Genomic DNA, 23,192 nt, shown 5'->3' with positions numbered 1-23,192 from the left:
AAACAAAGCTCTTTCTTGATCATGAAATCTACTCTAAGTACTGTCTGTACTTTCTCTCTCCCTTCCCAGGGCCGAGCTCCTTGGCAGAGTAGCCTAATTTCACTATTGCCTTTCTCATCGCCCATGCTCCCCATTACTCCAAATCTGACATCCCCCCTACTTTTCACCAGAGTCACCCAAAACTTCCAACTTGCCAAACTTAATAGCAACTTCTCAGTCTTTCTAGACTTTTGACCACTCCCTTCTTTCCGGAACTCTGTTCTGTCTTGGGTTTAGAGGTGTCACTCATAATTTTCTCTTATTTCTCTAAGGCTTCCTTTATAAGCCAAGAAGCTCTTGAACCCTTGTAAGTGAATCCATTCATAGTTTCTACTGTGCTGATGATGCAAATCTCTATCTCATCAGACTTCTCTCATTACTTCTAAATTTAACCATACAGCTGTCGACTGGGCAACTTTAGGGGAGTTAAGTAAGGCATAAACAATGCATCAGGTACTTCTGCATACATACCAGAGAGTTATGCTCTAATGTCTTGTGACTTCGTCACACAAGAATGTCTGAAAACTAAAGCTGCCTCCTTCTCCCTCAACCTCCACCTTCTCCTGTATTCCTTATGTTGGTGAGTGGCATCACCCAATACCCAGTGGCCTAAGCCAGAAACCTGAGAGTTATATTTGATAATTTCCATCTGTCACCAAAGCCTCTAAGTTCATCATCCTTATCTTTCGACTCTGTCCCCTCTCTACTTCTCATCATTTTTTGTCTACATCATCAGATCAGCCTCTTAACTGGTCTCTCAGGCCTCTACTTTTGCTGCATGACTATCCATTCTCTATAAAACTATTCTAGAATCCTTTATAAACACAATCCAATCATGTTTAAAATCCCTCCCCACAGGTGACAGGTATGCAAACCCCTTAGCATAAACTACAAAACTTTTCACAATCTGGCTCTTGCCACCCTAAATTCTCCAGCCTGAATTCTCATCATGGCCCTAAGTTTTAGCCAGGTAGTTCCAGTCCCCCAGATGTGCTATAATCTCTCATTTAATACTCACTTATGACCGTGCTTGGCCAAGAAGATCTGTGAAGTTTTAATGGTCTCAGAGACTTGTTCCCTCTTGGTTGTCAGCTCCTCTGCCAGAACCTATGTAGTAGAAGCAAAGAGAAAAGCTTCAGAACTCAAGAAATTAAAGAATCAAAAATCATTGGAAATAACTTTTTAAAAAATACTAGGAAAAAACCTAGCTTAGGTCATACTTATTATTACCAATGAACTATATATACAGTGACCTAGAAAGTAGAAGTACAAATAAGATGATGATTCTTTTTTTTTTTTTTTTTTTGGCTTTTTAGGGCCACATCCAAGGAATATGGATGTTCCCAGGCTAGGGACTGAATCAGAGCTGCAGCTGCTGGCCTGTACCACAGCCAGAAGAATGAAAAATCCAAGCTGTGTCTGCGACCTACACCACAGCTCACTGCAACACCAGATCCTTAACCTACTGAGCAAGGCCAGGGATTGAATCCACATCCTCATGGATCCTAGTTGGTTCGTTAACCACTGAGCCCTGACAGGAACTACCAAGACGACTTCTTAAGTGTCTTTAAGTCCTGAAAGTTAATATTTACTGAGATAATCATCATTCCTGGGTGGCCTATATGTGGCTTATATTATTCCACCTAATGAGTAATCATATATGATTCTACTCAGGAAATGAGAAGTGGACCTTCTACTTACCTGCTGCTCTAAAATAGCTTTTTCAATGTCTGTTGATTCTTTGGTCTGGGGTGACGTAGCTTTGTCTTGTGTATTCTTTACTAGGGTAGACACCCAGCCCAAAAGTTCTTTAACTTTCTCCACATGTTCCTGTTTTTCCTCTTCTACCACTTTCTAGAAGAGGAAACAGAAAATCAGTATCTTAGTCAATGTCTTATTTGACTGGCCTGACTTGAGAGTTCCCAAAACAGAAATACAAAAGTGACCCTAAATCAGTAGCTAAAATAACCCCAAGTTAAATATAATTTACTTAGCCAACAGCATTGCTCATCAGCACCTGTGTGATACTAACAGCAAAATTATTGTATCTAATTTAGCACTTTTCAAAAAAAAAAAAAAAGCACACTGTTTTCATATATGATGGGCATTCAATAATTACTGACTTCAGAGTGTTTTTTGTCTTGATTTTTGTTTGTTTGTTTTTGCTTTTTACGGCCACACCCTCGGCATATGGAAGTTCCCAGGCGAGGGGCTGAATCAGAGCTGTAGCTGCCAGCCTATATCACAGCCACAGCAACGCAGGACCTGAGCCGCATCTGTGACCTACACCACAGCTCACGGCCAGATCCTTAACCCACTGATCAAGGCCAGGGATTGAACCTGTGTTCTCATGGATCCTAGTCAGGTTCATTAACTGCTGAGCCATGAAGAGAACTCCTACTCACTGATTTTAAAAAGCCCTTCACACAAGGCATCTTACATTCATAATTCTTAGATTTACAGGTGAAGAGATGGACATTTACAGAGGTTAAATAAGGTAGGTACTGACATAAAGGAAGTTTTTGCTACAAAAAAAAAAAAAAATTATGAACTAATGTTTCCAACAGAATTTCTTCTTTAAGAAATGTTGTATATGTAGAAACTTATTTTGCAAAGATATAGATGATTTTTATAATTACAATCAGATTGCATACTCTTTACAACAAATTCAAACCATCAGAAATATACAATGTATATCCCTTTAAATCTCATTTCCCTGGGAATTTGGTAAATCCCTATACTTGTTCGTATGCTCATACTGTGTCTCTGTGGTACACACAGTTTTGTTTTTACTGAAATCATAATTATACATAGTATTCCAACTTCCTTTTCTCTTCAAGTAATATAAGTATCTTTTCATGTCGATTCACTTTTATCTATTTCATTATTTTTAACAGTCTCATAGCATTCCATCACATGGAATTTTGATGTTTCCAATATTCTCCTTTAACAGATTAGGCTTTATTAAAGATCTCTGTTCACATCCCTTTCTTGATGCTTATAATGTTTCTATAGTAAGATTCTTGGAGGTGGGAGTGTTGGACATAAGACAGTCCTCAGTATTGACTGGAAGGCTGTGAAGTGCCTTGTGGAGAAAATGTATTTAATAAACTTTGCTCAGATGTGACTTACATTGCTTTTGACTATGAATTCTATGTTGCTGAATCAACAAGATACATTAAATAATGTATTTTTGAACAAAAACACGTAAGAAACAAGGTTATGCATTATCCATTGACCAAGACGTGACCAGAGGCTGGTAGGAACCCAACCCTGTGTCGCCGTGGGTGCGAGAATTCAGTATATGCTGGTGCAGTGCCCACAGCAACTTCACAGAACACAACCACTGTGAAAAGTGGACATGGGCTGTGTGTGCATTTTAAACCTTGAGAGATGACAGCCTGGATTTTTATTCTACTTTCTAGATGGTTTCAGACCCAGCTGTCCTCACCTCCTCCTCCTCCAGCCGCCGGAGAGCATCACTGATGTACTTCACGTGCTGCGTGGTTAAGGTCACCAGTGCTGTGTAGCGAGTCCTTAAGTCCATGAACTGTGGTTCGAAACAAACAAAAAAACTGAGATAAAAGTCAATTTAAATAGTAGATGATAAGAAGAAGTTTTCTTTCTTTCTTTCTTTTTTTTTTTTTTTTTTTTGCCTTTTAGAGCCGCACCCACAGCATGTGTAGGTTCTGAGGCTAGGTAGGGGTCTAATTGGAGCTACAGCTGCCGGACTATACCACAGCCACAGCGACGTCCGATTCTTGTTTTTTTTTTTTTTTTTTTCTGGTCTTTTTTTTGTCTTTTTGTCGTTTAAGAGCCACACCCACGGCATATGGAGGTTCCCAGGCTAGGGGTCTAATCGGAGCTGTAGCTGCCAGCCTACGCCAGAGCCACAGCAATGGCAGATCTGAGACGCATCTGCGACCTACACCACAGCTCACAGCAACGCCAGATCCTTAACCCACTGAGTGAGGCCAGGGATCGAACCCGCAACCTCATGGTTCCGAGTCGGATTTGTTAACCACTGAGCCATGACGGGAACTTCAGCAACATCGGATTCTTAACCCACTGAGCTAGGCCAGGGGTAGAACCCGCAACCTTTTTTTTTTTTTTTGTCTTTTTTAGGGCTGCACCTGCAGCATATGGAGGGTCCCAGGCTAGGGGTCTAATTGAAGCCATAGCCACCAGTCTATACCACAGCCACAGCAACGCCAGATCGGAGCCGAGGCTACCACCTACACCACACCTCGTGGCAATGCCGGATCCTTAACCCACTGAGCGAGGCCAGGAATTGAACCGGCAGCCTCATCATTCCTAGTTGGATTTGTTTCTGCTGCGCCATGACAGGAACCCCAAGAGGAAGTTTTCTTGAAGTCACTTGATAGTATCTAGCCAAAAGCCCCAACAAGTGAGTCTCCCCTTGAGGAAGGACGGCGCACGCATCCCTTCCCCACCCTCTCACCTCTTGCGTGATGGCATCTGAAGAGGAAAGCATGCGGCGGCGCTTGCCGGGGGATTTCTGCTGTGATTCCACAAAGGCCTTGTATGTCATCAGCTGCAATTCATAGTCCTGGGGGAGGAAGACAACAAACCACATTTACGGAGGGTTCGTAGCTCATACACATCATGCAGGAGCATCGCAGCATTTCAACAGTGACAGGAGTTTTGAGGACCCTTTAGAATGGATGTTAGCAAACTTTTCCTGAAAAGGGCTCAACTATCTCAGTCATAGCCACTCACTTCTGCAAGTGAGAGCAGCCAGAGACAGTAAGTAAATGAAAGAGCATGGCTGTGTGATGATAAAACATGACTTAGAGACCCTGAAAGCTACTTTTTACGTGTTGTGAGGTAGTCTTCTTTTCATTTTTAAATCCATTTCTCATGGACCATATAAAACAAGTGTGCAGGCTGGTGCCAGCCTGTGGGTCACAGTTTGCTGACTCCTGACGTTACAGTTTATAGTGGGCTGACCCCACCCTTTCATCTCACACGAGGCAACTGAAGCCCAGAGACCGGAAGTGAGTTTCCCTAATTAACTCACTGGGTGAGCAACACAGGATTAGAATCTCAGTCTCTGTCCCTAAACCAATGCTATCCTGTCACCCCCTCTGTCATCTTGAGAGTGTCGCCCTGGGCCAGGCCCTCTTTGTATCTCACTCTCCTGCTGAGTCTTGGCTCCAATCTATTTTCTATCCTGCTACTGGAGTAACTTTCCAAGACAAAAAGATGACCACCTCATTCCTCTGCCTGAACGTTTTTGGTGACCTAGAGCAGATCTTCTCAAATGTCAACATGCACCCGGGGATCCTGTTAAAATCCAGATCCCGACTCAGCAAGCTCAAGATTCTGCAGTTCTGACCAGCTCCCAGGTGATGCCGATGCTCCTGGTTCAAAGACCACATTTTGAGGAGCAAGAATAGACAGTAAAGACAAGGAAACTGAACAAGGCCTTTCATAGGTTGGCCTCAACCACCCCTCTCATTTTTCATAATCACTGTTTCTATGTATCATATAGCTTCTAGGTATACCAGAATATTTGCTATTTCCTCATATAATTATTGTATTTTTTTCCTCTAACCTTTTGATTATGCAGTTCTTTAGCACAGAATGTCCTGCTTTCTAGGCAGGAGGAAAATACCATATGAGTTCCTTAAGCAGTCTATTTAAAAAAAAAATAATAGAGGGGCTAAGTGTTTCCTCAAAGTCTTAAGCATAGAAAATGGTAAAGCTAGGATTTAAACTCAATTCTTTGTGACACCAAACCTTCTGCTATTAACAGAAGAAACGTATTCATCAAAAACAATTTGTTAAGCATCTGCTATGTACTTGTCATTGTTCTAAGTACTAGACACATAGCAAGGAAAAACCTTGCTCCCCTGTAACTTACATTCTAGTGGGAAGGCACATGATAAACAAATAAATATATAATCTCAGGTCATTTTTATTTAAAGCCCTTATCAGAGAAACAGGGAGTGAAGAGCCAGATTTGCACAGCCTCATAAACCATAAGAGGATTTAGAATTTTGGGAGTTCCCTGGTGGCCTAGTTAGTGTTAAGGACTTGAGGTGATCACTGCTGTGTTTGATCCCTGGCCTGGGAGCTTCTGCATGCTGCAGGCACAGCCAAACAAACAAACAAAATAAAATATTTAGAACTGTACTAGGAGTATGATACGCAGCCAATGGACAGTTCTGAGCAGGAGCGTGACATAATTTATCACGTTTCAGCAATGCTAAGGTACATGTTTCCCTCACATCTTAGTATCTCCAAAAGTGGATTATGTCTTATGCGGCATTTGCATGACTGGCCGAGTTTCTCCCTTGTTGGTAGTGCAGAAAATAATGTGGCTTATAATCGATGGTGTCTGAAGTTCTGCAATGTGCAGTATGTTCTAAAAAAGTGAGTCTAGCTGCTGTGCGGGAAAATAGCCTGTGGGGGCAGGAGGAAGCAGAAGCAGAAGCAGACCAGCTCAGAGGTACTGGAGTAGCTTTGGAAGAGTCTCCACTTAGATGTGAGCCAGGGAAATGGGGGAGGGGAGACATTGGTGGGGGAGTCAGATCCAGGACACACTGGAAGGTGAAACCAACTTGTTTCCAGACTTTTGTTAAACATAACGTTTAGGAGTTCTTGCTGTGGAGTAGTGGGTTAGGAATCCGACTGTAATGGCTTGGGTCACCGTGAAGTCACAGGTTTGATCCCCAGCCCGGCACAGTGGTTTAAAGGATCTGACATTACCACAGCTGTGGTGTGGATCATAGCTGCAACTCAGATTCAGTCGCTGGCCAGGGAACCTCCATATGCCGCAGGTGCAGCCATAAAAACAAACAACAAAATGAAACCCCCATAATGTTTAAGGCACAGAGAAGGGATGACTCTTGGGGTTTTTTGCCTCAGCAGCTAGAAAAGTGGTGACGCTATTTCTTAAGATAGGCAAAACATTGGATTCGGAAGATGTGGTATATATACACAATGGAATACTACTCAGCCATAAAAAGGAATGACATAATGCCATTTGCAGCAACATGGATGGAACTCGAGAATCTCATACTGAGTGAAATGAGCCAGAAAGACAAAGACAAATACCATATGATATCACTTATAAATGGAATCTAATATCCAGCACAAATGAACCTTTCCACAGAAAAGAAAATCATGGACTTGGAGAAGAGACTTGTGGCTGCCTGATGGGAGAGGGAGGGATGGGGAGTTTGGGCTTATCAGACACAACTTAGAATAGATTTACAAGGAGATCCTGCTGAATAGCATTGAGAACTTTGTCTAGATACTCATGTTGCAACAGAAGAAAGGGTGGGGGAAAAAATGTAATTGTAATGTATACATGTAAGGATAACCTGACCCCCTTGCTGTACAGTGGGAAAAAAAAAAAAAAAAAAAAAGATAGGCAAAACAGTGAGAAGTGTATTTGAGAAGAAAACTCAAACATCCGGCTTTTTTACATGGTAAGTTTTAGAGGCCTGTGCATCATCCATATGGAGACTCCTTGAATCTCAGCGGATGTCTGGTACCTCTCTAAGCATCCTCAAGTATGTGGCCACAACAGGCCATCTGCATTAACTTGAGGACAGGGCAGAAGAGAAGTGCTTACCTGTCTAGAAACAAAACTACAGTGACATGCAGATCTTTCTAAGTTGGAGATCACTTACGGTCCCTTTGTTATACGGTAGCGTTACCTTTACAATAGTGGAGTACTGCTGGGAAAATTTTTGACATTGGTCCAGTTTTGTCTGATTTCTCTCGATCTCTGCAAACAGCTCCTAGGAACCAAAATATAGCAAACTTATTGTCATTATCATTATTGAGATGGCTGAGTATTTATTATGTTCTAAATCTGAGCTGTGTCAGAATCACCTAGAACACTAGATAAAGCTTAGATGGCTGAGCCCCACCTCCAGAGTTTTGATTTGATAGGTTTGGGTTTGCATCTGAGAACCTGCATTTCTAACATGATCCCATATGATGCTGCTGCTGCTGCTGCTGCTGCTGCTGCTCTAGTTGTCTGGATTTTGAAAACCACTGTCCTAAGTATTTTACACATTCATTTTGTTTAATCCTAACTATAATAACCTTATGAGGGCAGCTGAACAAATAATGGACTATGTCCATTTTTATTGCTAAGAAAAGTAGAATGCTGAGAGATTAAATAATTTGCTCAAGTTCTTATAGTAAATGAGGGGGCCAGGACTGGAATCCAGGCAATCTAATCCAGACACACACTTAACCTTAATGCTAAACAAAACAACAAACAAAAAAACCCCAAAATACCAACAAATAACAACTGCTTTGAATAAAATAAAATAATTTTCTTCCAGTCACAGCTTTCTCTGGGTTTTTATTCCCCCATATTCTAATCTTAGCAAAATAAAAAATAACATCAAGAAACAAAATAAGGGAGTTCCCATTGTGACGCAGCAGAAACAAACCCGACTGGGAACCATGAGGTTGTGGGTTCGATCCCTGGCCTCACTCAGTGGGTTAAGGATCTGGCGTTGCCGTGAGCTGTGGTGTAGGTCACAGATGTGGCTCAGATCTGGTGTGGCTGTGGCTGTGGTATAGGCTGGCGGCTACAGCTCTGATTTGACCCCTAGCCTGGGAACCTCCATATGCTGTGGGTATGGCTGTAAAAAGACAAAAACAAACCAACCCCCAAAAACCAAAACAGGAGACATACTTGTCAATAAGCACAAAAAAAGAAACACAGTGGGTTAAGGATCTGGCACTGTCTCTGTGATGGTGTGGGTTCAATCCCTGGCCCAGCACAGTGGGTTAAGGATTCTGCATTGCTGCAGCTGTAGTGCAGGTCACAGCTGTAGCTTGGATTCGATCCCTGGCCTGGGAAATAATTCCATATGCTGTGGGGGCAGCCATAAAGAAAAAAAAAATTAAAAAAATAAAACAAAATAATTTTACTCTGCTCATCTAGTACTTTCAATATATACTTACAGAAACTCAGGATTTGAAGGAACCTGATAGGTTATCTGGCCTAAATGCAAAACCTTGAGCACATCCTTCTTGAACCCTTTTCCGAATAGGGCTCAGAATGTCTTGCTATTTGGGAGAAGCTAACTGCTAGCATATCATCTTCTTCGATGATGAGCTAGCTTCAGCTCCCCACCCCAACCCCTGTCCCATCCCACACTTTCACTGGGCTACAGCTGCACCCACCGTCTGCTGGCTGAGCTGCTCGGAAAGCACTCTGCTATCCTCGGCCTGGCCTGGCTTCATCATTTCCTGCTGGGCAGTGGTTTCCTCAATCCATTTGATGAGAGTTCCATGGCAGGCTCGGTAATCTCCCAGAACTTCCTGGATACTTTCTAGCTCAGATTGGCTGGAGAAGCAAAGGGAAACTGCCATCAGATATCTCGGTATAAAAACAATTAAGTCAATGAGGTAATTCCCTCCTCAGTCCACACCTTTGGTCGGGCTTGACTACAGAGGGTACGCCTTTATTTTGAGGGAACAGCACTCCAACACTGAGTGGGAGCTATGTACGTACCCAGTACCTTATGGGGTATAAAATGAGCAGAAACCAGACATGCCCTGCTAGGCCTGGAAACTGCTTTGGGGCCTGGCATCCCATGATAATCCTTGTCAAATTGCCACCTATGCTGCCAAGGGTTACAGGGTTGCCAAGAAGGTGGTACTGCCTATACAGTTCTGTCCCCTGAGGACAGAGTACCTGTCAGAGTACCCCAGTTACAATTTATGAATCACTGTAATTTCCTGGGGGGGGGGAGTACATGAAAAAAAGTAGCTATTGACTGTTAATTCCTGTCTCAGCTTCTTATACCACTTTTGTTAATCTAACTAGCCTTGGGATAGTAAATCATATATAATCAATCTAAACTTACATGAGTCTCTATAACCCCTTTCCTTACGTATTTTCCTAACTTGCCAGCCTCAGACAGGTAGTTGTCTGTCTTTTCTATTTAAATCAGTCATCAGAAGCAGGACCTCAAGTAACACAAAAAACCCACTAAATTAGCAAATGAAAAGGAAGCAAGAAATTCTGCAAAGCCCCATTATGAGTAATGACACAAAGCTAGTTAAAACAAGAGCTAGAACTCTGGTTTTGTCCTTGAGAAAAGAACGCTCGGTCACCTTTCCAGTCCATATTCTAGGACACCATTGTCATCACTGCTGGCCTGGGTAAGACCTGGGACAGAGGAGAGGCACCATCACTGCAACCCAAAAGGAAGCCTCTGGACTGCTTTGGGGTTGGTGGTCCCAACTTCCTGTCACTTGTCTTGGCCAAAATGTACACTGTCACTTAATTTCTACCCCTCCCTTTCAACTCCTACCTTTAAATGAGCATACACAGAAATAACTGTTTTTGATAAAACCTAGTTCTTGAATCCTAAAAGAAGAAAAGGGTGGGGCCACTACTCACCGGGTCTCGAGCTGGGCAATGACCCGGTGCCAACGCTCCTGCAGCTGGGAGCCTTTCTCCTGACAGCGCTCCAAGTCCAGGTTTCGCTCTGGAGTCAGACGACTCAGCTGCTCTGCTACTATCTTGGCTTTGGCAATTTCCTCATCCAGGACTGAAAACATGGAATTCTTGTTCTTCGCATCACTGAGCCAGTGCTATAAATATCCAAGCACAGCAACAGGTTAAATATGATCCATGCTGAAGAGGACGCAGACCAAGGATGCTGTCTATAGCTGGCTCACGTTGTATCTGTGCTTCAGAAGCTAGACAGACCCTATGCTAGACATGGGGCAGTCAGGGTAGGCAGTGCAGTACAGACACACGTGCAAAGAACTTGTGTGTAAAACCTGGCTCTACTGCTTATAAGCTATAGAACCATTAGAAGTCACTTAGCCAATCTGAAGCTTGGTACTCTATCTGTAAATAGAGATAAAAATCCCTTCTCCAGTCACATCACAGAGTTGTTTGTGAGAATCAAAGGACATAATAGATGAGTGATTTATGAATTTATAGTATAACCATTGATTGTATCCAGTTAAACTATGATTTTACTGGGGAGGAATGGGAAAAAAATAAATAGAAAAGCATAGTCCTTTAACTCCCCTTTATAGCTAGACATATTTCTCAATTCTTTCCTCTTTAGATCCATATCAAAAGATGTTAAATATGATAATCTGCCTAATTGGAATGCACTCTTAAATCAGCATCATGCCATCCAAAACTGCATTTCTCCACTAACCCCAAACACTGGATATGTTAAGTCAACCTAAGAGCTCAGAACAACCAACCTGTAATGTAGACCGATGGGACTCCAGAGCTGAGAGATCAGCTGGTACTGCTTCTTCTTGACTCAGCTTGATTTCATAACCTTTCACTAAGAGTTCAGCATCCTGGATGCTACGCGCTATGACATCGATTGTCTTTAGCCTGTGAAGATAAATTCATGTTTTTTAACACACGCATTTAAAGAGCTGGGGTACAGATCTGGAGGTTCACAAAACCTAACTGCCAAAATCAACTTCACCATTACTAGATGGGGACAGGGTTTCATAAAAACAAGAAAGCATAGCATTTGTGCTGTCAATTTAAGCCAATTAAAAATAAAGTTCTGGATGGATTGAGACAGACGCATACACGGTGGTCTCATGGGAGAAAAAGCACTCAATACAATGAAGACTCTAAGATGTTTCTCCTCAGAGTCATGGGTGGGGATGGGTAGGTAGAAGGATGACTCTCAAACACTAATATTTAGTTTAGATAAAAAAAATTTTTTTTTAATTCTTCAGATACTGTTTTTAAAAAAGAAAAAGGGACACTAACCAAACAGAAATGAGGTTCAAAAGAGTTCTATAACTATAAATCAACTCCCCTTCTGTATCCCTCGTATTTGTTCGCTGAAGCCAAAATGAACCCACTCTGTGTTATTTGAAACTAAATCAAGGTCTTTTTTCATGAGTACAAGTCATCAAGACCTGCAGGCTCCCTGAATTGTTCCTGAAATATGCCAGACACTTTCTCTTTTCATTCAGATGTAAAACATTGCCCTCTGGACTCCAATTCTCAGGTCACTCACTTGTTCAAGTACACAGTGGAGAGCCCATACACATGCTCCATTTTCTCCACCAGCAGATTGAGTTCTGAGCGCAGAGTTGGAACACTTGAACCAGTTGGGGACTGATGGAGAAAGCTGTTGCATTTTATGGAAACAGCATCCAAGTCTGATCTCAGTTGCTGCAAATCCTCCTGGGTGTGCTGTCAGGAACATGACACACAACAAAAAAAGACACAGAATGGAACAAAGGAGTTAGAAACAAGTCCTTGTTTATAATAGCAAAATATTGGAAAGAAACCAAATGCCAGGTATAGGAGAGTAACTTAATAAACTTGGGAACAGCAATGAAGGGGAGCAGGAAAAGAATACACAAGTGATTTCTGAACACAGTATTGACTATGGACATACCTTTAGCCTAAAGACAAAGAGAATTACATTAAACTCTAGTTAGTAGGTTTGCTTTTTGAAATAGTATGAGTTAGCAGTTCTGAAACCACTATACGTACACGCTAGAACTGAGCAACAAGTAAATTTACTGTGGATAATATGAAGGAGGTTTTTCAGTCTTAGGAAAGGGAGTTGTAAATATGGAAAAGAGGAAAAGATAGAATACACCCTGTTGTATTAGTTTGGAACTGAATGGAAATAGATACATATGAATTTGTAACACCTGTGGTCAATTAATCTTCAACAAAGGAGGCAAGAATATAAAATGGGAAAAAATTTCCTCAGCAAGTGGTGTTGGGAGAACTGGACAGCTGCATGTAAATCAATGAAACTAGAACACACCCTCACATCATGCACAAAAATAGACTCAAAATGGCTTAAAGACTTAAACATAAGACAAGACACCATCAAACTCCTGGAAGAGAAGATAAACAAAACATTCTCTGACATCAACTGTTTTCCTAGGTCAGTCTCCCAAGGCAACAGAAATAAAAACTAAAACCAATGGGACCTAATCAAACTCACAAATCAAACTTTTCATTTGCACAGTTAAGGAAACCATAAAAAACAAAAAGACAACCTATGGAACAGGAAAAAAATAGTTGTAAATGATACAACCCACACAGTCTTAATCTCCAAAACATACAAACAACTCATACAACTCTCAACAGCAAAAAACAGAAACAAAAACAAAAAACAAACACCCAATTGAAAAATGGGTAGGAGACCTAAATAGACATTTCTCCAAAGAAGACATACGGATGGCCAGTAGGCACATGAAAAAATACTCAACATCACTAATTATTAGAGAAATGCAAATCAAAACTACAATGAGGTACCACCTCAGACTGGTCAGAATGGCCATCACTAATAAGTCTACAAATAACAAAGGCTGGAGAGGGGGTGGCAAAAAGGAAATCTTCCTACACTGCTGGTGGGAATGTAAACTGGTACAGCCACTATGGAAAACAACATGGAGGTTCCCAAGAAAACTAAAAATAGAACTCCTGGAGTTCCTGTCATGGCTCAGCGGAAACGAAATCTGACGAGCACCCATGAGGATGCAGGTTTGATCCTTGCCCTCGCTCACTGGGTTAAGGATCTGGCGCTGCCATGATATATATATGACTGGTCACTCTGCTGTACAGCAGAAATTGGCAAAACATTGTAAATCAATTATAATTTATAAAAAAATGAATTTTTAGGCATGTGCATATTCCACCTGCTGAGCAGGCCTAGAAGTAGACATCCCAACAAAAATGAGCACATTTAGCACCCAATCTTGGTCTCTAAATAAGGAACCTAAAGGAAGTAGGACTCCCTGAAGAAATGGCTGATTCCAGGGCTGGGGCTGGTAAAGGCAAGAGTGATGAGGACACATTAAAATGAGTTTGAAGGGGATCCCAGTGGCTAAATTTGGGAAATTTTGAACATCAAAATATAGACAGTAACAAATTACAAACCACTGAATTAAAAATCTAGGAGTTCCCGCTGTGGTGCAACAGGATTAGCAATGTCTTGAGAGCGCTGGGATGCAGGTTCGATACCCAGCCCAGCATAGAGGATTAAGGATCCAGCAACTATGGATCTGATCTCTGGCCTGGGGGAACTTCACATGCCATGGAGGTCAACCAAAAAAAAAAAAAAAAAAAAAAAAAAATTTACACACACACACACACACACGTATCTAAGTCCACACTGACATAATGAAGGAAGAAAGGGGGGAGTGAAGAAGGAAAGTTCTTCCCTTTCAATAGCATAGAAAATTTTGAATATAAAAGGAATGACAGATTTAGAAATGGATGCACTGGAGTTCTGTTATGGCTCATTGGGGTAAGTACCTGACGAGTATCTGTGAGGATCCTAGTTTAATCCCTGGCCTTGCTAAGTGGGTCAAGGATCTGGCATTGCCATGAGCTGTGGTGTAGGTCAGCATCTGTAGCTCCAATTGGACTCCTAGCCTGGGAACCTCCATATGCCTCGGGTGAGGCCCTAAAAAGATACACACACACACACACCACACACACACACACACACACACACACACAAGAAATCCACCTTTTGGCAAAAGTCACAACACTAATGATTAATTCAGGCAAGAATCAACAACAGATGGTATAACAAGTTGGTGAAGGTTTGATATAAAACAGGATATTTACAGCGTCTCAATGTTTCTCCTCACAGGATACTCTGCAATCACAATGGGGAAAATAGCAACAAGTGATAACAGCTATCACCAGTAAGGGGCAAATCAATGTCACACGCCTCCTGACATGATGCACCAAGGACATGTCACTCCTGCAGTATTCCTGCCAAAAACGTGTGACCTATATCTTATCTTGGAGAAGCCTCAGACAAACATAAATAGAGGGACATTTTATAAAATAAATGAGCTGCACTCCTCAAAAATGTTAAGGTCATGACAGATGATGAAAATTAAGAAATTGCTTCAGGTTAAGAAATCTAAAGAGAGACTACAACTAAATGCAATGTGGGATACTGTACTGAATCTGTATCAAAAAAAATTTTTTTTTCAGGGGATTATGGGGTTGGGTGTGGAGGGCTACTCAAGAAAGCATTTATTAGGTCAACTGATGAAATTAAGGTCTTAGATAACAGTATTATGTCAGTGTTCATGTCCTGATTTTAATCGCTGTGCTGTGGTTATGTAAAAGACTATCCTTGTTTTTGGAAAAGCACACTCAAGTATAGAGGGGTAAAGGAGCATCATGACTGGAAGTTACTCTCAGAAAAAAAAGATTATTATGTATACATATGTAGAAGAAAATGATAAAGCAAATGCAGAAAAATGTTAACACTTCGTGGAATCAAGGTGAAGGCCATGTGAGAATAAAAACTTTTCTGTTTATCTGAAACAATCTCAAAATAAATTTTTTTTAAAAAAAGAAAGGTCTTTTAGAAGAACTGAGTATTAACCTGATTTCTTTGAATGTTTTATTTTGCAGAGACAAACAGATTTTGAATGACTACACCAAAGTTAAAAAATGTTAGCATGAGAATCCCAGGTTCACATGACATCCCTCATGCAGAACGTATTAGATCCTCTCGACCAAAGAACATGACACTGGGCTCTCCTCCTCCTTTTCAGGCTTAGGAATAACTGAGAAAGCTGACAAAACACACCCTCCTCATTAGGCATTCTTTTCCAGCCCCTTCAGGCTCTCAGATCAAATCTAATATTCTTCATGGACCTCTCTCACCCCACCCCAAATAGAAATATTCCAGTAATACTCTAAATTCCTACAGCAATGTCTGCTGAAAATCTGGAAGTACGCTAGGTACTATCTTATGACATTTCTTACACTAAAGTCTTTAATTGTGACTTTAACTTTTTATTCTTCTTTAACCATACTATAAGCCAAAAGCAAGGACCTTTGGCTTACTCGCTTTGCATGCCCATGAGTACTTACTATCTGCTGCTTTTACGTCAAAAATACTACCCTCCATTTTTATAGCATTTTACTTTGTCAGGAAGCTCATGATATATATGTACTACATCATTTGATTTTCAAAACAACTTCTGTGATTGATACATTATTATCTCCATTTTATAAGAAAGGAAACTGAGGATGAGAATCAATTTGCTCAAAGTCATAGAGAAAGGGCCATCGAAGCCCACTAGAATCTGAATCTTTCCTTACTACCTTGAAGCCATGTAACTGACAGTAACCATGTCACAGAATATAATACATACCTGTATTATACAGAGAGCAATATCTCTACTAAGCCTCTTGAAATAAGTCGTCCCAACACAGCACTTTGAACAACTTGCCTGTGTCTGCCTTCCCAACTGTGTAGGAAACTCATCAACATTCAGCATTACCCTGGGAGCTGAAACCCTGCTCCTCCACAGGCTGCAGGGAAGAATTCTGGAGTAGGACTGCCACGAGCGTGCTGCCTTATTCCTTAGGATCCATATTCTCTTGCCCTCCAATTCATTCGGAATCATTTACTCTGCACCCAACACCCACCTCGCCCTCAGGGCTTACCTCTTGCTCTGCGATCCTTAATGCGTTGTCCTGCCGGGCGTCTTTGTCAGTCCTAGAGCTGGCTGGGGACTGAATTCGTCTGACTAGCCTCTGTTCACACTCCTCCAGGCGCAGCCGGATATTCTTCAGCTCTGAAATGTACGTCTTGGCCACAGTTTCCTCTTTGTCCTCTGTGAACACCCAAGCACAGAAGACCATTAAACTCTACAGCACAGATGAGCAAACCTGAGAACAGGAGATTCACCCTTAGACAGAAGGCACCACTGGTTCTGGCAGACCTGACAATCCATGTGTGAGAGCAAGGCCTTATTTGGGGAAACTTCTGCCCTGCATTTTATATTCATCTTTAAGGACCCAAACATGTAAATTCCACAAGAAAATGTGATAGATTGATTAGCAATAATGACTGAAATATGGCCTCTTATTGCATGATCTGATTTTGAGAATTCATTTTGACAAGTGTTTCTCTACCTCAAGTCTTTTAGCAACTCAAATGGTAAAAAGGTGATGATGGCACTTCCTAGTTTATATGAAGGGTCTAGCAGCACCCCCTCGGAGCTCTCAATCCACCCTTCCTCTCTTCTCCCCAGGCACACACCATTCTCCATGGACTTCATCAGGTGCTGGAAGTGGGTTTTACAAGCCTCCACCTCCTCTTCCAAGCGCAGTCGATCAGCCACAGAGAAGAGTGCCGAGTCACGGCTCTCCTGCAGAAAGTCTTCGTAGTGGGTTTGCAGGTTCTTCATAACCTGGTGGCATTCTCCTGGTGCTGAGGAGCGGAGCTGCAGAGAAAAGGCCAGAGCAAGTTTCAACAGAACGGGAATGTAAGACAAAATAGTGCACAAAACATAACTATAAACATGCTGATTTTTCACAAACTGAATTTGTCCACGAAATCAGCATCCAGATCAAGACACAGAAAATTGTGAGCAACTCAGAAACACTTTGCGCCTCCTGGATGTAAACCTTAGTGATGGTTAATTCACCAGGATTCCCCCCACTCCACACACTTATGAAAAAGTTTCTAATTCCTAAGATCCTGAGGCCTCTAACCCTCAGCAGTATCCCTGACTCCAGTATACACCAGTTGGGTGGGTGGGAGCCTCACAGTAATGGAAAAATATTCCTTCCGAAAATAACTTGCTAATAGGATGTGAGCCTAGGGTAAAGCTGTCATAATTACCTTTTCCAGGTTCCAGGTCTTTACAAGATCCAGGTCCTTCCTCAGATAGTTCCAGGAGATAAGGCTTTTGGTGTTAACATGTAGCTGATGCCAAAGGGCCATCACCTTCTGGTAAGACTGCTCCACCCTAGAGGACAACACAGAAGCTGATTACAGTTTTCTAAGACTGGAGTTCCACATTAGAAGCCTTCTAAGGAGAAAGTGATTGCCTGCTCAGAACTGGGCTTTTCTGTGAGCAGAGAAAGGCAGCAAGTCAAGATACTAACAACACAGGATCCTTACCTAAATTAACTGAGAGTCAGAAGCAATCTGCTACACTATCATTTTTTTATGTCAGCACATATTTATCAATCTCACAAATGTTACCTGAATATGATACAACTATGAGGAGTTGAAGACAGGCATAACCAAGGAGAGCAATGAGAGAGAGAAACAGGGATAAAATAACTCCATGTGAAACTTGAAAAATGAACACATCACTGCTTAAAACGTGATTTGCAGTGGAACTGAATAGTTTGATACTGGAGCCTTTTTTTTTTTTTTTTTTCCCCGCTTTTTAGGGCCACACCTTTGGCACATCAAAGTTGCTAGGCTAGGGGTTGAAACGGAGTTACAGCTTCCAGCTGATACCACAGCCACAGCAACATCAGATCCGAGCTGTGTCTGTACCATGACTGTGGTGGAGGACACACGATTCTATTCATTTGTGAAAACCACAGTACTGCTCACTGCAAAGGGGGATTTTTACAGTTATAAAAACTTTAAAAAAAGAAAGATAAAGAATAAAATAGTACTGCACTCCTCAATAACAAACCTGGAAGCTAGGAAATTGTGGGACGGTACCTTCAAGATTTAGAGTGAAAAGAATTTCCAGAAGAATTCTATAACTGACCAACTCATTATGAAGGAAAAAGAAAGAAATTTTTAGATATGAGAGCACTCACATTTACTTCTCATGCACTTTTTCCACCAGGCTACTAGAGAGTATACTCTCCCAAACCAGGGAATAAACCAATGAATAAGACTTGCAGTCTAGGAACCAGAGGGTCCAACATAGAAGAGAGATAAAGGGAACTTCAGTGTGAAGACAAAGGAAAATGCCAGGAAGGCAGCACTGAAGTCGGCCTACAGAGCAGGATGGTCCAAAAGAGATGTTTCCAAGAGAAAACTGAGCAATTACCTAGTATCTGGCTATATTAAGAAGCATTTTACAGTAAAGTAGGAGAGTTTGGGAATAAATTCATAGCATACAAATAGGCAACTAAGCAAACTTAAAAACAATTATCAACTCCAAGGAAACAAAGTTTTACAAGAAAGTAAACAAAATAATTTGTTCATGCATATATGCAATCACCTATCTCATTCATTCTTTTTTTAACAACCATTTATTGAATACCCACTACATGTCAGGAATAGTTCTAGGTGATGGGGATACAGAGGTAAACAAAACAGACAAAACCCTCTATCCTTTTGGAACTTCTAATGGGAGGGAGAAGGCAATAAACAAAAGTATAATCTTTCGGGAAGTATTAAGTGCCCTGGAGAAAGATAAAGATGAGTAAAGGAGATGGAGAGTCAAAGGCACTGAGTCGGGGTGATGGTGCATAAAGGTGATAAGATGAACTAAAGAAGTAAGGGAGTGAACCATGTTAATATATGAAGCAAGCAGAGGAAGTGCAAAGGCCCTGAGGCAAGAATATGCCTGTGGTGCGTGAAAAACTAGAGCCCAGCGCAATCAAGGAGAACAGCAAGGATGAGTTCAGAGAGATTAAGACATGATTAAGGCTTGCAATAATGCCCTAGAGTGCTATACAGTTCAGCTGCAAACAAAAAAACAAAATTGTGTGGCTCGGTCACTGCTGTAAAGTAGGTTCAACCCCTGGCCCAGAAACTTCTGCATGCCACAGGTGCAGCACTGCCCTTCCAAAAAAACCCAAAAAAACCCACAAAAACTGATTTAAACAGTTTGGAAGATGGGTAAAGGAGAAGTATATTGCAGATGTGTGTGTGGAAAACTAATTGATAATTTCCTAGAGTAGGAAGTCACTGGATAATTTCCAAAGTTGAAAAAAAAAATCAAGAAATAATAGGGGAGGAGTTCCCATCATGGCTCAGCAGTTAACAAACCCAACTAGTATCCATGAGGATGCGGGTTCAATCCCTGGCCTTGCTCAGTAGGTTAAGGATCTGGCATTGCCGTGAGCTGTGGTGTAGGTCGGAGACACGGCTCAGATCTGGTATTGCTATGGCTATGGTGTGACTACAGCTTTGATTTGGAACTTCCATATTGCAGGTGTGGCCCTAAAAAGGCAAAAAAAGAAGAAAGAAATATTAGGGGGAAAAAATCACATTATTTAGAAATTTGATATTAAAAACAAAATCTGCTGAAAGAGTTGAAAACAGTTAACTCTGGGAAGCAGAACTCTGGGGTAGGGGAGGTGATTTCTAGTTTTTACTATAAGCTTTGTGTTATAAATCAATTTTTAAAAATCTTTAAACAACACATCTTTATTAAATCTATACTTCAATAAAATATAAATTTAAAGAGGAAAGTTACCTATCAGTACAAAGATCAACTTCTCAGAGTAAACTGTTTATAACCAAGAATTCTTTAAAAAGAATTATCACTGTGTACATCTCAACTGAACGTAAGCATTTACTGAAAATCTACTATGTGGCTGGCAGTGCAAGACTTGATTCCTAACAGGAGTGTTTCCCAAATGAATCTTCAAAACTTGGTCTCTCTGTTCAGAATCACAAAAGCAGATTCATGCCTCCATCTGTCCACCCAGCCAAAAAGCAGCGGTGGCAGCAGAGTGGCAGTGGAGCTGAGTTACCTGCTGGCCATCTCAATGGCATCCTTATTGGGTGGGGGGATGAGGAAGCAGACTGATGGCACCATTGCCTCATTCCCTGTGGGGCTGATCACTTTCCACTTGGTCCGCTGTGAATTGTCTTCCAACACACACTCATCATTCTTGCAAATAGTAATCTGAAGAGACAAGTTTACAAATCAATGCTAATGGATAAAGCAACAACCTGGTGCCTATCTCAAGGCGATGAAATCCTCAAGGAAAAATCATTTTGGAGATCTTCCATCACTTAGTGAGAGTTCCTAACTTTAACAAAAAGATAACGAGTCTAAATATACAACCCAGGAAAGGTTGGGACATCATACAAATCGAGGGTTTATTACATGTCTGGTCCATGTCAAGTAACTCGGTGTATGAAAGTTATAAGGAGACTGTTAAGGCCTCCAAGAGCAATCTCTGTACCTACTATCCATAGGGTACACATGAAAGGGACATGAACACTCACAGCTTTGCTTTTGTGATACTTCCTCCTCCTCCCTTCCTATCACCCCACCCAAATCCCTGAAAGCGTTTAAGCATTTGAAATCACCAATTCTTTCTCTTGGGAGACAACATTATCATCTCTATTTTATAGACAGAAATACCAAGACAAAGAAAAGTATAGGAAAAGTTCCTTTATTCTTTTGTATAACAAATATTTACTTGTCCTGTTATGTGCTTGGAAGTGTGCTAGGCCACTAGAGGTGAAAACAGTAAAACGATATGTCTATATTCCACATATTCTGATGGGGTATCTGGTTAAACACTGTGTGACAAATGTCATTTACCAGGGAATGCGTGGAAGACACAAGACCTGGTCTTGGTTAGAGAGGTAAAGAGATTGATTATTCAGGACTCTGAAGCCACATTATGGAATTCAGGCTTTCTTTTTTTTTTTTGTTGTTGTTGTTGTTGTTGTTGCTATTTCTTGGGCCGATCCCGTGGCATATGGAGGTTCCCAGGCTAGGGGTTGAATCGGAGCTGTAGCCACCGGCCTACGCCAGAGCCACAGCAACGCGGGAAACGAGCCGCGTCTGCAACCTACACCACAGCTCACAGCAACGCCGGATCGTTAACCCATTGAGCAAGGGCAGGGACCGAACCCGCAACCTCATGGTTCCTAGTCGGATTTGTTAACCACTGCGCCACGACGGGAACTCCGAATTCAGGCTTTCTAAACAGAAATGGGGAATAACTGTAGGACTTAAGCAAGGGAGTGATTGTTTTTTTAAGATCATGTTGGTGGTAGGATAGAAAAATGCACTCAATGGTGAGACTGATGCAATATTCCAAGTAACAAAACTTATGGTCTAACTTAGTAGCAGCAGGGACAGAAAGATGTGCAGTTGAGGGATATTTATTCATAAGCCTCTTATTGACGTGATAGTCCTACTAGTTGTGTGGATAAAAGGACAGGAGTCAAGGATCTCTCCTGGGGGCTACAAAGCACTATTTCTATCCACACCTAGGCAACGGGGTGGATAATGATGCCAATCGATGAGGCAGGGAGCAGGTCAAGATTGCACAGTTGAGGCTTATTTTATAAATGATACAAGAGATTTGACCACGCTTAAGTTCTAGTGCCAGAACCCTATCGTCTGACCTCTCCTTATTATCAAAACCCGAACTGAAGCCTTCCCTTCTCCCTTGCTGCCTCTGGAGTGGGAGATGCTCCTTCCTCCTCCTCACCTCGATTTGCCTGTAATCACAGATGGCCTTCACGGAAATGGTGCTCTTTAGCACATGGTCGGGACTGCGAGGCTTTAGCTGAACAATGGCTTTTGATCTCCCAACAAGACTGGCAACGGAACTCTTGGATTGTATAAGCTGCTCCTTTTCATCCTACAAAATGGGAAGAAAACCAAAAAGACATTAATGTTGCTCCTTGGGAGGACTTGGTCAACCAAAAAAAACTGAATGCTCCACTCCCTCCGAGAATGTCACTTCTCAGTTAAGTAGGGATCCCCTGGTGGAGCCATTTTACAAACACAGGGATAAAGAAAACAGGAGAGGATGCTTCTGTCTGCTATCAAGTGCTTTTTACTCAAATTTTGCACCTTGAGAAAGGTGTCCTTTTCAATGAACCATAAAGCCACATGCAAAAATAAATTAATACGTAAATAAAACAAAAAAGAATTTCTAGCTGTGAAATACAGCTCTACAGCTAACAAAGGTTTCTCCAAATAAGGTTCAGAGAACATGGAAGTTAAATACAATAATAATAACGAGGTGTGGTTGTTATTATTATTATCCAATTTCTCACTGGTGGAAGCCAGCTCTTGCCTCTGCTTAGGAGAAGCTAGAGTTATGCTCTTTTAATTTTTTTTTTTTTAATAATGATATCTCCCAAGCTCTACTACAGATATTTTACTTTCTTAAAGTGAATCAAACTTTCTAGAGAAAGGTCTTAGCTCTTCAACCAACAATCTAGAAACCAATGCTGTTGGTGAAGGCATCGTGACAGATGATTTAGGGTTTACCTTTTAGAGTCTTGCTGTGCTGTATTTATATAAATTTGATTGGTTTGAAAGAAGTCTCATGCAAAATTGAAACTCTCAAGTCTCTGCAAACCCAATTTTCTTAAAAACGAATGAACTTCCTGTTAACAAAATTGGTAGCAGTCTACTACCAATTCCATTAGAGAGTAAAAGATAACCTTTAT

The 23,192-nt window shown here is 41.4% G+C and overlaps 1 protein-coding gene across 1 annotated transcript in view; it reads right to left on the bottom strand.

Annotated features, from left to right (window-relative positions):
- Nucleotides 1-23,192, bottom strand: part of MACF1 (microtubule-actin crosslinking factor 1) — a 357,742-nt gene that overhangs the window by 138,710 nt on the left and 195,840 nt on the right. Inside the window, 14 exon segments of the mRNA XM_021095983.1 lie at nucleotides 1,058-1,146; nucleotides 1,741-1,893; nucleotides 3,491-3,589; nucleotides 4,502-4,609; nucleotides 7,731-7,814; nucleotides 9,223-9,385; nucleotides 10,448-10,641; nucleotides 11,275-11,413; nucleotides 12,060-12,238; nucleotides 16,496-16,665; nucleotides 17,094-17,277; nucleotides 17,679-17,805; nucleotides 20,516-20,670; nucleotides 22,220-22,372. Of these exon segments, the coding sequence (XP_020951642.1) occupies nucleotides 1,058-1,146; nucleotides 1,741-1,893; nucleotides 3,491-3,589; nucleotides 4,502-4,609; nucleotides 7,731-7,814; nucleotides 9,223-9,385; nucleotides 10,448-10,641; nucleotides 11,275-11,413; nucleotides 12,060-12,238; nucleotides 16,496-16,665; nucleotides 17,094-17,277; nucleotides 17,679-17,805; nucleotides 20,516-20,670; nucleotides 22,220-22,372 (1,997 nt within the window).

The sequence above is a fragment of the Sus scrofa genome, chromosome 6, assembly GCF_000003025.6.
Source record: "Sus scrofa isolate TJ Tabasco breed Duroc chromosome 6, Sscrofa11.1, whole genome shotgun sequence".
Lineage (NCBI taxonomy): Eukaryota > Metazoa > Chordata > Mammalia > Artiodactyla > Suidae > Sus > Sus scrofa.
The sequence above is the reverse complement of the archived record's forward strand: the minus strand, read 5'-3'. Positions and strand labels throughout refer to the sequence as shown.